Source organism: Rhinoderma darwinii, chromosome 3 (genome assembly GCF_050947455.1).
Source record: "Rhinoderma darwinii isolate aRhiDar2 chromosome 3, aRhiDar2.hap1, whole genome shotgun sequence".
NCBI lineage: Eukaryota > Metazoa > Chordata > Amphibia > Anura > Rhinodermatidae > Rhinoderma > Rhinoderma darwinii.
In genome coordinates, this window is record NC_134689.1 from 86,466,632 (window position 1) to 86,481,885 (window position 15,254).

The window sequence follows — 15,254 nt, forward strand, 5'->3', positions numbered from 1 at the left end:
CCCACTGTCTCATCATTCCACCGCCTCTGGCAGAGCTACCTCTGCAATAGGCGGCAGCAGCGGCAGCAGCAGCAGCCAATTCAGTTTGGAAAATATGATGACAACATTTTTACATCCAATACCCCGACCTGACACACATCGTAGTCACCAAAGGGATGTTCACCATCACCAGGTGCAGCACCTAAACAACCAGGTTCACTCGTACCTGGACTGTGCCCTTTCTCCGTCAGAAATGCTGATCCCAGACCCCATGGACTTCTGGGTCAGCAGATTGGATCATTGGCAAGAACTGGCCCAGTTTGCCATGGGTGTACTGTCTTGTCCACCCTCCAGTGTAGCGTCAGAGAGGGTATTCAGCGCAGCAGGGGACTTCGTCACCCCTAAGCGAACAAGATTGTCCGCCAACAGCTTGGAAAATCTCACGTTTCTGAAAATGAATCAAGCGTGGATCGGTGAGGATTTTAAAACCCCTGTGCCTGATGCCACTGATTAGATCTGACATTGCTGCTGCTGCCGCTGCCGCCTGCTACTACGGGATTCTGTCCTGTCCACTCTTTTTTTAATGTGCCACTGTTGGTGCTGCTACTACTTCTACCACCAATCCACCCCCAGTGCCGTCTGCTACAAGCAGGCCTGCCCCACCACAGGCAGGGGCGTAACTAGGAAAGACTGGGCCCCATAGCGAACTTTTGACTGGGCCCCCCCCCCCTTGTAGATAGTGCCTTTTTTACAAACCCCCTTTTGATAACGCCATACAGCCCCCCTGTAGATAACGCCATACAGCCCCCTTTGTAGATATCTACAGAGGGGGCTGTATGGTGCTATCTACAGAGGGGGCTGTATGGCGCTATCTACGGGGGGGGGTTGTATGGCGTTATCTACGGGGGGACTGTATGGCGTTCCCTACAGGGGGGGTGTATGGCGTTCCCCACAGGGGGGGACAATGTATGGCGTTCCCTCCAGGGGGGACTGTATGGCGTTCGCTACAGGGGGGGACTGTATGGCGTTCCCTACAGGGGGGGCTCTATGGCGTTATCTAGAGGGGGGACTGTATGGCGTTATCTACGGGGGGGCTGTATAGCGTTCCCTACAGAGGGGCTGTCTGGCGTTATCTACAGGGGGGACTGTATGGCGTTACCTACAGGGAGTCTGTATGGCGTTCCCTACAAGGGGGGACTGTAGGGAACGCCATACAGCCCCCCTGTAGGTAACGCCATACAGCCCCCCCTGTAGGGAACGCCATACAGCCCCCCCAATGTAGGGAACGCCATACAGCGTCCCCCCCTGTAGGGAACGCCATACAGCCCCCACTGTAGGGAACGCCATACAGCATCCCCCCCTGTAGGGAACGCCATACAGCGTCCCCCCCCGTAGGGAACGCCATACAGCGTCCCCCCCTGTAGGGAACGCCATACAGCCCCCCCTGTAGGGAACGCCATACAGCGTTGTCCCCCCTGTAGGGAACGCCATACAGCATCGTCCCCCCTGTAGGGAACGCCATACAGCGTCGTCCCCCCTGTGGGGAATGCCATACAGCGTCGTCCCCCCCTGTAGGGAACGCCATACAGCCCCCCTCTGTAGGGAACGCCATACAGCGTCCCCCCTCCCAAAAAAATGCGACCTACAGTGTGTCCTAATAAAAGACATGTATCCCCTCTCCACAGGATAGGGGATACATGTGTGATCACTGGCATTGATAGGGAGAACGGGGGACTGAAAGTCCCCCTGAAGTTCTCCATGACTAACCTCTGACTTCCGGCGTCTGCGCAGCTCACTAAAAATGAAAGGAGCGCTGTTCACGCATGCGCACAAGCGGGACCGGCGCTCCATTCATTTCTATGGAGCTGCCGACACAGACCCCGGAAGTCCGAGGTTTGTGATGGAGAATTTCAGGGGACTTTCAGTCCCCCGTTCTCCTTATCGCTTCCAGCGATCACACATGTATCCCCTGTCCTGTGGAGAGGGGATACATGTCTTATGTTTAATGGCAGAGCGGGGAGATACCTCCCTGCTCTGCCGTACTGTTCAGTGGCGTCGCGCTGTAGCAGCCATAGCGGCTGCTAGCGGAGCCTCCGGCCATGGTAGGGGCCCATGCCGGCGGGCGACACGGGCCCCCTCATGCCGCGGGCCCCGTAACAGCCGCTACTGCTGCTATGGCGGTAGTTACGCCATTGACCACAGGGCTTTGTCCTGTGACTATCCAGTGTCTTTTAGTGTGCTGCTACTACTACTACCACCCTTGCTGTCTGTTGGCTACCTCTACTACCACCAATACACCTCCACTGCCGTCTGCTACAAGCAGGCCTGAGGCCTGCACCACCACAGGGCTTTGTCCTGTGACTGTCCAGTCTCTTTTAATGTGCTGCTACTACTACTACCACCCTTGCTGTCTGTTGGCTACCTCTACTACCACCAATACACTTCCACTGCCGTCTGCTACAAGCAGGCCTTAGGCCTGCCCCACCACAGGGCTTTGTCCTGTGACTGTCCAGTCTCTTTTAATGTGCTGCTACTACTACTACCACCCTTGCTGTCTGTTGGCTACCTCTACTACCACCAATACACCTCCACTGCCGTCTGCTACAAGCAGGCCTGAGGCTTGCCCCACCACAGGGCTTTGTCCTGTGACTGTTCAGTCTCTTTTAATGTGCTGCTACTACTACTACTACCACCCTTGCTGTCCGTTGGCTACCTCTACTACCACCAATACACCTCCACTGCCGTCTGCTACAAGCAGGCCTGCCCCACCACAGGGCTTTGTCCTGTGACTGTCCAGTCTCTTTTAATGTGCTGCTACTACTACTACCACCCTTGCTGTCTGTTGGCTACCTCTACTACCACCAATACACCTCCACTGCCGTCTGCTACAAGCAGGCCTGAGGCTTGCCCCACCACAGGGCTTTGTCCTGTGACTGTCCAGTCTCTTTTAATGTGCTGCTACTACTACTACCACCCTTGCTGTCCGTTGGCTACCTCTACTACCACGAATACACCTCCACTGCCGTCTGCTACAAGCAGGCCTGAGGCCTGCCCCACCACAGGGCTTTGTCCTGTGACTGTCCAGTCTCTTTTAATGTGCTGCTACTACTACTACTACTACCACCCTTGTTGTCCGTTGGCTACCTCTACTACCACCAATACACCTCCACTGCCGTCTGCTACAAGCAGGCCTGGAGGGCTTGTGAAAAGCCATTGCTTGTTGCTTTTACATCCATGTATGGATGAACCCCGGCAGGCATCTGCCAATAAAAAGGGTACATTTTTAGAGGGCTTGTCAAAAGCCATTGCTTGTTGCTTTTACATCCATGTATGGATGAACCCCGGCAGGCATCTGCCAATAAAAAGGGTAGATTTTTGGAGGGCTTGTGAAAAGCCATTGCTTGTTGCTTTTAGGGTATGTTCACACGGCCTATTTACGGACGTAAATCGGGCGTTTTTGCCCCGAATTACGCCCGAAAATAGCGCCTCAATAGCGCTGACAAACATCTGCCCATTGAAAGCAATGGGCAGACGTTTGTCTGTTCACACGAGGCGTATATTTACGCGCCGCTGTCAAAAGACGGCGCGTAAATAGACGCCCGCGTCAAAGAAGTGACCTGTCACTTCTTTGCCCGTAATTAGAGCCGTTATTCATTGACTCCAATGAATAGCAGCGCTAATTACGCCCGTAATTGACGCGGCGTTCAAGCGCCTGCACATGCCGGTACGGCTGAAATTACGGGGATGTTTTCAGGCTGAAACATCCCCGTAATTTCAGCCGTAACGGACGCCCTCGTGTGAACATACCGTTACATCCATGTATGGATGAACCCCGGCAGGCATCTGCCACCATAAAGGGTACATTTTTTGAGGGCTTGTCAAAAGCCATTGCTTCTTCTTTTTCCACCTTATATGTATGAACCCTGGCAGGCATCTGCCGCCAAAAATTGTTAATTTTTGTACCTTTTTTAACAATGCATTAAGCATACAACATGCACAAGTGCAGTGGTTTCTGTTAGTTATCACCGTGTCCCATCCGTTTTCCTATAGTCATACATGTTGGCGTAACTTTGACACTAACTTTGCCTTAAAGAAAGCTCAAAAGTACTTGGATACACTCATGGGTGACCTAAGAGTGTTATACAGAGCTTCTAGGGCTTTTAAACAGTGTTAAACACGATTTTTAGGGGCTTTCTTGTATTACAGGTTCGGTCGGAACTAGTTCGGTCCCAATCAAACTTTTTCATGAAATTCGGCGAACCAGCCGAACCGAACTTTTCATAAGTTCGCTCATCTCTACTCTTGATCAATAAATAATTTAGACAGAGTTTTGGAATCAGGTAGTTGCGGCAATGGAATGAAATTACACATTTTACTGAAACGGTCCACCACAACCCAAATGACAGTTTTCCTTTCAGAGGGAGGCAAATCGGTGATAAAATCCATGGACAGATCGGACCAAGCTTTTTGTGGGACAGAAAATGGAAGTAGTTCACCTATGGGACGAACTCTTCCAGCCAGATTTTGTACTCGCTGAGTCAGAACATGCATCTGTTCCACCAGGGCATGCATAGGATCCATAATGAAAATGGATAATCAGAATGTCCAAATCACAAAGCTGTGGAATATCAGGAATAGCAGAGGTCAGTACGAGCCAGGAGCAGAAAGTCCAAATCCGTAAGCAAAGGGTAATACAGAGACAAGCCAAGGTCCAGTTCCAAAAAGTACAAATAGTCAAAGGTACAGGGTTTAGTCAGAAACTTGATCAAACACATACAGCAAGGAAATTGACAAGTAAAGAACACAGAAGCAACCCACATTTAAGTACTCCATCCTTACACATGATAAGAAGAAAGACAGAAAAAAGGGATAGGCTGAACAACTAAAACCATAAGCTAGACTAGTAGTCATGGTAATCTTAAAGGGACGGACGTTTCCTAACAGAGCAAATAAAAGTTAATCAATAAGTTATATGTACACTGTAATGTATTGCATTGAAAAATGCAACTCACCCAGCAAAAAACAAGCCCTCATACAGCTACGTAGACAGAAAAATAAAAACGTATGGCTCTTTAAATGCGTTGATAAAAAGAAATGCTTCGTACTTAAGGCTGAAATAGGCCTGGACTTTAAAGGGGTTGTCTGGGCATGGACCCCACCCCAATCAGCTGTTCCAGCTACCTCTGACACTGGAGATTTTGCAGTGGTCGGTGCCAGAAGTAGATAGCTCCGACCACTGTATAGTGGCCGTGCTGCAATTCTGCTCTTATTAGGAGCCGGAACAGCTGATCTGTGCGGGGTCCGGGGTCATCATATATTGATGACCTATCCTGTGGATAGGTCATCAGTATGGAACACCACCCCATGCCCAGACAACCCCTTTAAGAGGTTAATGATGATTGCTATATATTTATAGCCATGGCTTTTGTCTAACATTATATTACAATTCTAATAATATTAATATGGACACATAGAATGGCATTCTACGCTACGGATCTGATATGACAGGGATATGTGGAAAAAAAAAGGACAGACACAAATCGCTCCTCTAGGGTGATATCGTCAATTCAAAGGTGGATGGTACTAGCAAAGGTGTGTTTATATAAAGTGCACTGACCCTCTATAATTGTGCTGGAAGGTCGGCACAACTCGATCATCTATCATGCGGAGCCATTATGCTTCATACTTAGGCATGGGCTGAATACTCAGCGAGATCTGATGTGGAAAAACGGTCCAAAGAAACTTGATAAACTATCACTCCTTGCTGAAGGCTCTCCTGCACTCACGTTAGAAGTCAGCCTGATAAAGACCCAAGTCCTAGGTCGAAACGCATAGCTTCCAGAATCATATACAGAGACATATGCTGTTATCTTACACATGTCTGTTTAATGAAGTAAAGCTGTTTTATACTTTACCCACTGAGAGACCTTTCCGTTACGAGGGACGTGGCTGACTTCTAATGTGAGTGCAGGAGCGCGAAGGAGTGATAGTTTTTCAAGTTTCTTTGGACTGATCTGATATGAAAGATCAGAAATGTTTAAAAAATTGGACCCCCAATACCCACCTATTCCCTCCATGAACATTGTACCTTTTTAATCCAGTCAGGTTTCATCAAGGTCTAGAATTTACTAGACCTCACTATTGCTTATATGATTTGAAAGCCAAATGTCTGTTTTGCGCTTTTCTGTTTATTTCACAATCCATTAGCAGAACTTTTTTCAATCTTGACATTACTGTTACCTAAATGCCTTCTCTGGGACTATGTAAATAGAACTCAATTAACCAAACTGTAGTGTCTGGTAAAATACTCCCCCCGATTTTAGCAGGGCACTGTGCTTGTTTACTTATGTATCCGTCGTCTACAAAACGGACCATTATATATAAACAAGCTACCCTTCCCCACAGAAGTGGTTCTTCCCATGATTTATTCTTTTTTTTTTTCTTCTCTTTATATAATCCTAGAGAACCTCATTAAATCGTACTCATTTAGTTGCATATAATTAAAAATAAGAATGGGACTGGAAAAAATTTGAAAAACAAGCAAAACATTTTGGAAATATAATCCGAAACACTCAAGTGAAATCTAAATATACAATGCAGAATAGTGGCTGAACTAATGGACACATTCTGCATGAAAGAGGTGACAGCCGGCGGCACAGGCCAGTCCTTATAATTGTACCTCAGAATTTGTGAAACTCTTTAAGACACACAGCCAAGAGGTTACATATTCCCCAAAGAGTCAGCCTGGAAAGTGAGGCTCAGATTGCAGCAGTAGCTGGTTTTCCCCACCCATTCCAGCTCTCGGTCTATTTAACAGCACAGTTTATGTTTCCTGGCTTTTAGTTCAGAGCTGTGGGAGTTCACAACCTGCACTTACTCCTCTCAGAATGAATCGCATTGTGCTGCTTGCCTTGACGCTTACATTGCTGGCCACATTGGTAACTTCAGCAAGGTATCCTTATCAGAAAGTCCTACAGCACAGCAGGATCAGAGGCAGACAGCACGGGTAAGACCAGTTCTATGGAAATGATATTCCCTTCTAATTCATAAGGACCTATGAAGAATTCACTTTAGTCTTAAAAACATTGCAAAGAACTTGGTATTGAGAATGACTTTGTCTGATTCGGCTTTTTATTGGTCCGGCTGTTTTATCTGGAGCTCTTCTGGAATAATCTTTACTAATATACTACAAATATGCAGTAGATTATTAAATGATGTGCAATAGTCATTGCGTTTTCCTGTCAGCGTTCCCGTGTTGCAATATTATTTACTTCATATCCTTTGTTCATATTGTAGGCCCAATGTGTGTGCTGTACAGAAGGTGATGGGGTCCAACAAGCAGTATTACACTAACTGCAAGCAGTGGTACCAAAGAAAGATATGCGGCAAGTCAACGTAAGTCATTCCATGCATCGTGTTATGTCACTGATCACACTGGACGCACACAAGATTGCAGGGCTTCTATGTGATGGTGATCACATTCTGTGGAGCCGCTGTGCATTATGGGGGATATGGCTACTGTTTGCTGAGTGCTTGGTGGTAGGGAATTTGGACAGTAGCTGTGGAAATGCAGCCACAAACACCATGTTCATGCTAAAAGTGTCACAGAGAGTCCAACCACTAACACTGTCCTGGTAGTAAAAGTCTAGTACCAGGGGGAACATGAATATTACAGATGGCACCGCACCTGTATGAAAGGGGTTGCATTTTCTTTAAGCCAGCACATCCTTACGGCAACGTATACACCAGTAAAAGCTCCTGACGTGTACGCCAAATGTATCCATAGTGCCTCAATCACCTGACGGACACCAAAAGAGTGTCCTTTTGGGCTCCGTCGGGCTGGTATATATTGATAAACCTTATTTTTATTTATTTTTCTGTATAGGGAAGCATAGTCTACTTAGCTTTTCTATGCAGAGGCCTCCTGCAAAAAAAAAAAGTTTTTTGTTAACACGGAAGCCTATGGGTGACTAATGCCACTATATGCCTATACGGTGGTATACGTCAGAGCCTTCCTTCAGAGGTATACATAGGGCAATACTCCTGATGTATGGATCTGATAGAAGGGCCAGACGTGATGTGAACAGAGACATACTGTGCTAGAACTAAGAAATATATGTAATATACAGTTCTTCTATTCTTAATTGCTCCTTGAGAACGGAGAGATTTGTTGTTATATATAAGCAGAGCCAGTTTTCGTTAACTGGTTTTCCTTTGGACTGTGAGAGGAAACTTGAGAACTCAAAGCAAAACCATGAAATTTCAAAGGGAGAATATAAAAACTCCATGGATTTACCACCCAGAGTTGAACATGATCCTATGTGACTTGGGGTCAGATTGCTGTATTGATGTCTTACTTTGCTGCTTTCATAAACAGAAGGCCATATTCATGCAAGGAGATTGACTTTTCTGGCAAGTTTGTGTTACATCTATACTTTTACAGCTGTGATAACTTTCAGTATATATATATTATATATATACATATCCCAGTGCGATCATCTACGGCTTCCGTTTGAAAAAATAGCACCACCATACTGCACTTGTGAACTTCCGTACAGTACCGTATTAGTTTTTTGCTGTATGTTTCCTGAAGGTATTCTGTACAAGTACTATATGCATTCTGATGTATTTTCTTGGGAGCAGTTTAGGTAAGAAAATCTGTATTCGTACGATACACAACCAGACTTTACAAGGCTCCGTATGCACACATGCAATTTTTTTGTATTTATTAATTTCTTTAGTAAAATCAGCACCCATTTGGCTCCTGCTAAAGCATGGCACATGTTTTTTATATGGCAGCACACATAGTGCATTGAAACAATCATACATTAAAACATTTGGAAACATTACCGTTGTATTACAGCTCTGTACAACTCTATAATATGGTCATGTGCATAAGGTTTAAGAGAGAATACAGCAACGCAGTGAAGACACCACCAGAGCAAGGGACTTTGGCTAAAGTTAGTTTATTGATATCCAAGGCCTCATGCACACACGACTGTCGATTTTATCCGTAATTACGAACTGTAATTACGGACCCATTCATTTCTATGGCTTACGGGAAGGTGTCCGGGCCGTAGAAAGTTTCCGTAAAAAATAGCACATGTAATTTTTTTTTTACGGACCATGCTCCCATACTTTATAATAGGAACATGGCCTGCAAATGCGGAAGAATGTCCATGGCCGTCCGTGCCTGTAATCACGCACCGTGCTTACGGACACGGTTGTGTGCACGGGGCCTTACGCTGTACTCATAGACATAAGGCCATATGCATACAAAGATTGACTTTTGATTGTGTCAATTTGGTTGGGGCTGCATCTTCAGTTCAACAACTATGGTTACTTTTGGTATATTTAGACTATATATGAAAATGAAAAGGCTGTAAATTGCATAAATATTAAGTGTTTGATGAATTTTTATGAAAATCATTTAACGCAAACCTCATAATACAACAGGGCTAGCCAGACATTTCAAATTCCATGCTTTATTAAACAGCACTGTAACTTATGTCCTAGGTATTTCAAGCAATTCAGCAATTAGTTATGCAGACTTATCAGCAGGGTGGGTGTATTTGTGCACTGTGGCAAGTTATGTAAGTGAAAGTAGTAGGGTCTAGTTTCTTTACTATTCATGAAAGTTTCATTTCAATACATAAAAGTTCTGTCTTTTGTCTGTTTCAGTGATATTGAGGCTTTACCATTAAAAATTTTATACCTAAGTTTGAAAGGCCTGTAACCTCCTCATGCTGCCCTATCTGGGGAGCTGACAGGTAAATCTCTCTTGTGCCGCCATAAAGCCATTCAGCAATGTCATAATGTCCGGTCAGATTCAAGTAAAAACTGGATGAACAAACGGTTATTAAGGGGGTTGTCCATGACCGGACAACTGATGACCTATCCACAGGATAGGTCATCAGCATATGATTGGTGGGAATCCGATAACCGTAACCCACACCGATCAGCTGCTCACGCTGCCTCCGGGCACCGGACGTCCATGCCGGAAGCAGATGGCTTCGGTCACGGAATAGCAGCAGAGCTACAGTACTGCAGCTCTGCTCCTATTCAAGTGAATAGGAGCAGGGCTGCAGAACGGCCGCTATGCAGTGGTCGGAGCCATCTTCTTTCGGCTCCAACTACTGCATACCCTTCAAAACATCCGGCATATGGAGGCAGCCGGAGCAGATGATCAGTTCGGGGTCTGGGTGTCGGACCCCCACCAATCATATACTGATGACCTATCCTGTGGACATAAGTCGTGGACAACACATTTAAGCAAGAACGTTTCAGTGGGGCTAAGCATGGGTATTATGATGCTGCTTTTTCATATAATGACCATATATCAGAAGTACCTAAATAATATGCAAAATTTTCCAGCAATCGGCTTCCAATCACCTGAACCTTTGATTTGATAATAAAGCAGTGAAGGATCATTCAAATAATCCACCCTTGGGTATCCAAAGGATGAACCAACGTGTTAGCAGGGGGAATAGGTCCATATATGATGTATGGCTGCTTTTAGATAGACATGTTGAACAAATAATCAATATGGCAATAGGACAACAATATTATTTCTAATTCTACTGAATAATTATCTCTTTGTGTAGCTTATAAAGTATAATATATATATATATATATAAAAATAAATAAATGAAGACATTATAGGATTTATGTACTTCTCAGTTTAGCTGTTGCCTTCTTGTAATGAGTAAAATTCTTCCACTCATTGTTTACTGGATCAATTCCAAAATCATAATCTCTGCATCAGTTCAGAAGTAGAGAAAACCTCAAACTATTTCACAAAAGGGATTTTTATTCTTATTTTCTTTGGCACACATACAATATATAAAGATTGAACTTTGCTTGATTTATTTACCAAGCTAAATATCTAGCAAGAATTTTTTCTACCCATTTCTGCCAGGCACCTTCTAATTGATAAACGTTTTTTGATTTTTATCTTAATTTATCCTGCATGATCATCTTCAGTTTTGTAGGGTATAGACTATACAGAGGTGGATTAAGTAGACCATAGGCCCTGGGCTGTTACACAAAGTTGGGCCCCCATTCTCCACCGCCGCCCTGTAACTATTGTTAACACTTCCTTTTTGTCCAGGCATTAACAAATAGGTGTTACGACTCCCCTTGTCAAAAGGCTGTGTCCCTAAATACTGACAGTTTCCAACCATCGCTGACAATATCGCACCCTGTAGGGACACATCCTCCTGACAAGGGGAATAGTAATACTCATTTGTCTATCAGTCCTGGACTGCACAAAGACTACATGAGGATTTCCTATAATAAACATGTCAGGAAAGATGACAGATTCTCTATAAATCTAGTGACTCACAGGTGACGACATAGTTTTTTTCCTCTTTCTACTCCATCCGGTCCAGACTTCATGACGACTTCTCTCAGCCATGACCCATTTCTGCACAATTTGGCACTTAGATGTCTTCGGCTCCTTACTTTTCCAACATTTCCACATGTATAAACAAAGATAAAATTATCATGGTTCCACACACTGTGCCCCTAAATATAATAGCACCAAACACTGCGCCCCTGAATAAAATAAGTCCAAACGCTGTGCCCCTAAATATTATAGCACCATAGACTGCGCCCCTGAATGTAATTGTGTCAAACACTGTAAAGTAAAGCACCACATACACACAGCCCCTGTAGATAGCGCCACACACAGTCCCCTGATCATAGCACCACACACAGCCTCTGTACATAGCATCACACACGCATCCCTCTGTAGATCGCGCCACACACCCCCTATAGATAGCGCCACCCGTGGATAGCGCCACACCCCCTGTAGGGAGCGCCACACACATCCCCCTGTGGATAGCACCCCCTTCTGTCGATAGTGCCACACATATCCCCCTGTACATAGCATTACACACAGCCTTACCTATAGATAGCGCCACACATCCCACCTGCAGATAGTGCCACACCCCACTGCAGATAGCGTGACACAGTCCCATGTAGATAGCGCCACACAGACCCCCAGTAGATAGCATCACACACAGCCTCCTGTAGATAGCACCACACACAGACCCCTGTAAATAGCGCTACACAGTCCTCCCACTCTTTAAATAGCGCCACACTGCCATCATGTAGATAGCGATACACACAGACCGCTGTAAATAGCATCACACAGCCCTCCTCCTCTTGTATATAGTGGCACACAATACCCCCTTTGTATATAGTGCTACACAGCATCTCCCCTTAGATATAGTGATACACAGCGCTCCCCCTTCTATATAGTGCTATACAGCAATCCCCCTTTAATGAATCGGGTAGGAAGACGACATGTGAGCCCTAATCTACCGGCAACTCAGTCCCTGCCTACTTGCATGGCCCGTCCTAAGTGACAGCGTACAACTGGGCGACGGTCCCTACGCTCAGTAAGTGCAAGACAGACAACACAAGACAAGGGCACACAGAAGCAAAGGGGGAAGTAGGGGCAGTTGCCCATGGAAAAAACAACAGGCAGTGGTGAACAAGCCGAATCAAACCAGGAGAGTACGTAGTAGCAAAACAGAGCAGGAGAATAGTCAGGCAAGCCAGGGTCAATACGTTACAGCGGTCAATCAGGTAAATAGCAGAAATAGCAGAGCCAGGAAACCAGAGAATCACAGGCAAGGAACATGCTGTAAGTGAGGGTATAAATAGACCAAGGGCGGGAGCTAGAACCGTCAGGCTAGGCTGTGATAGGTTCTCCCTCTCCTCAGCCTGCAAGCCTGAGTGGTAACAGATCGCGTCACTCTAGCAGACCTTGGAGCTGATGAAGGCTGATTAACCCCGGGTGTCGACACAGAACCTGTGTCTGGCAAACTCTTTACACCCCCCTTGTATATAGTGCCACATAGCGCCACCCCCCTTTGTATATGGTGCTACACAGCGCCTCCCCCACTTGGACCTGCAGCTCTTGTAATTGCTCAGTATAATGTCCCCCATAGCAGCCCCCACAGTATAATGTCCCCCATAGCTGCCCACACAGTATATTGCCACCCATAGCTGCCCCATACAGTATAATGCCCCCATACAATATAATGCCAAACATAGCTGCCCCATACACTATAATGCCCCATACATTATAATACCCCCATAGCTGCCCCATACACTATAATGCCACATACTGTATAATGCTCCCATAGCTGCCCCATACTGTATAATCCTCTCCATAGCTGCCCCATACAGTATAATGCCCCCTATAGCTGCCCCATACAGTATAATGCCCCTATAGCTGCCCCCTACAGTATAATGCCCCCATAGCTGCCACACAGTATAATGCCCTTCATAACTGCCCCATACAGTATAATGTTCCTCTTAGCTATCCTATACAGTATAATGCCCCCATAAGTATGTACCTAATAGAAAAATAATAACATAATTACTTACCTATCCCCGTTCCCACAATGGTTGGAGGATGCTTCTCCTCCTCTGCACTGTCCCGTGCAGACAGGCGCGATGACGTCACTACATCGTGCCAGCCTGCGCCGAGCCGCTCACAGCGGAGTGAATGCTGGAGGCTCCTGCATTCAACCCAACTGAATCTGCATCCTGCGGACGCAGGTTCAGTTGGAAGTGGGACCAGTGCGGTCAGCGCTATGTGGCAACGGTTGACCTGCGGGCCCACAGGCTTAGGGGTCCAGTCACAACCGCGACCGTTGTGACCCCTATAGCTACACCACTCTCCACAGTGGCAGTTAGCAGCGCTAGAGCACTGCATAGGCTTTTTGAGATTATGAACCGCCGATATGATGATCCACCATTGAGACTATAGTCCTTATAGAGGACCTGTCACTGGGGCATAAAATTTGAATTGGTCAACTGACCTGAATAGCGCTGTTAACCTGATTCCATCTCTGGTTTTTTTTCCTGGACCCCATGCTCCAGAAACATGGCCTACTGTTGTGTTAGCTTCCTATATGCTAATTTGCTGAAGTTCGCCAATGGGGTGGAGGTAGCTTCCCCGCCTCTGATGCTGACAAATTAGCGTGAGGCATCTTGAGGGTAGTCCACACCCTGTTGGCTAACTACAGCACATTAGCCTATAGGGAGCCAACACTACAATGGGCCTGGGGAACTGGGGAGTCCAGGGGAAAAAAACAAAACACCGCTGGAATCAGTGAGACAGCGCTATTCAGGTCAGTAATACAGTTGATATTAGATGACTGTGTGGGCTCTGAAACAGTGACAGCTACAGCTTCCCATAAATATGACAGCTCCTAATGCAGTAACAGACAGCACCTCCTATACAGCTATAAGCCCTCATACGGTGACAAGTTATAATACTAACTCTCATACAATGACAGCTATATTCCCACATAAAGTGACATCTACAGCGCCCATGCAGTGACAGCTATAGCCCCCCTCCAGATAGAGACTCATCCCCTCCACCTCTACTCCTCCGCACTGCTTCTTAGTGATAGATGATAACATCACTCATATGGAGACTGATTCTGTCTCTGAAGTCTCCCAACCCTGGGTCTATTTAAGAACATTTAAAAAACCTTCTGCATCTGGGACTGTTCAGCTTGACACCAGGACATCAAGGGCTGTGCAATTTGAAGAAATGCTACATACAGTATGCACAGTTTTCCTCTTTGTTAACGGAATTCACTTCTACTTTCGCAATCTGTGTTTTGAGAAATTTGTGAGAAAACTGCTTTAAATGAAAACCCGTTAGCAATATTATTTTTTTATTTAAAATGGTCCATTGGATGCATTTTTTAGTCAAAAACTTGGATGTCCAATTTTTCAGTGTGATTCATTGCTGAGACGCATCTGGACTGACATGATATTTACTTGTTTTATTATTGAAGTAAATCTTGGAACAGACGGACAAAATTAATAGCATATTTCTTACAAGATTCGTGTGTAGACTAGTTGTGACTAGATTACCTGTATTTTTGCTAATAAGACACATCATGACTTATGGATACGGACGTATGTGTACTTGCCTGCTGTTGTGCATATACAATAATGCCCACAGTAGTGCAAATAAAATAGTGTAAGGCATAGGGGGGGGGGGGGATTGATCAAGTTTTCTACCCTTCTAGTTCTCTGATGTTGAAAAGTTGCAAAAGGGCTCAAAAGTTGCAATTTGCAAGGCGAATGGCAACTTATGACTTTATGGTGCTGCCCTCGCCGCTTTTGTGGAAAGGGACAAGGCTTCACAAAAGGGGGCATGGTCACCTTGGCCTGACAAGTTTCTTATAACTTACGCCAGAAAACTGGCGTAAATTATAGTGGAAGCTAGAAGCCGGCGG

The 15,254-nt window shown here is 45.6% G+C and overlaps 1 protein-coding gene across 1 annotated transcript in view; it reads left to right on the plus strand.

Annotated features, from left to right (window-relative positions):
* Positions 1 to 6,833: 6,833 nt before the first annotated feature.
* TGFBI (transforming growth factor beta induced) overlaps positions 6,834 to 15,254 on the plus strand; it is a 59,904-nt gene continuing 51,483 nt past the window's right edge. Inside the window, exons 1-2 of the mRNA XM_075859993.1 lie at positions 6,834 to 6,985; positions 7,276 to 7,374. Coding sequence (XP_075716108.1) covers positions 6,867 to 6,985; positions 7,276 to 7,374 — 218 coding nt within the window. The 5' untranslated portion in view covers positions 6,834 to 6,866. The remainder of the gene's footprint in view (positions 6,986 to 7,275; positions 7,375 to 15,254) is intronic.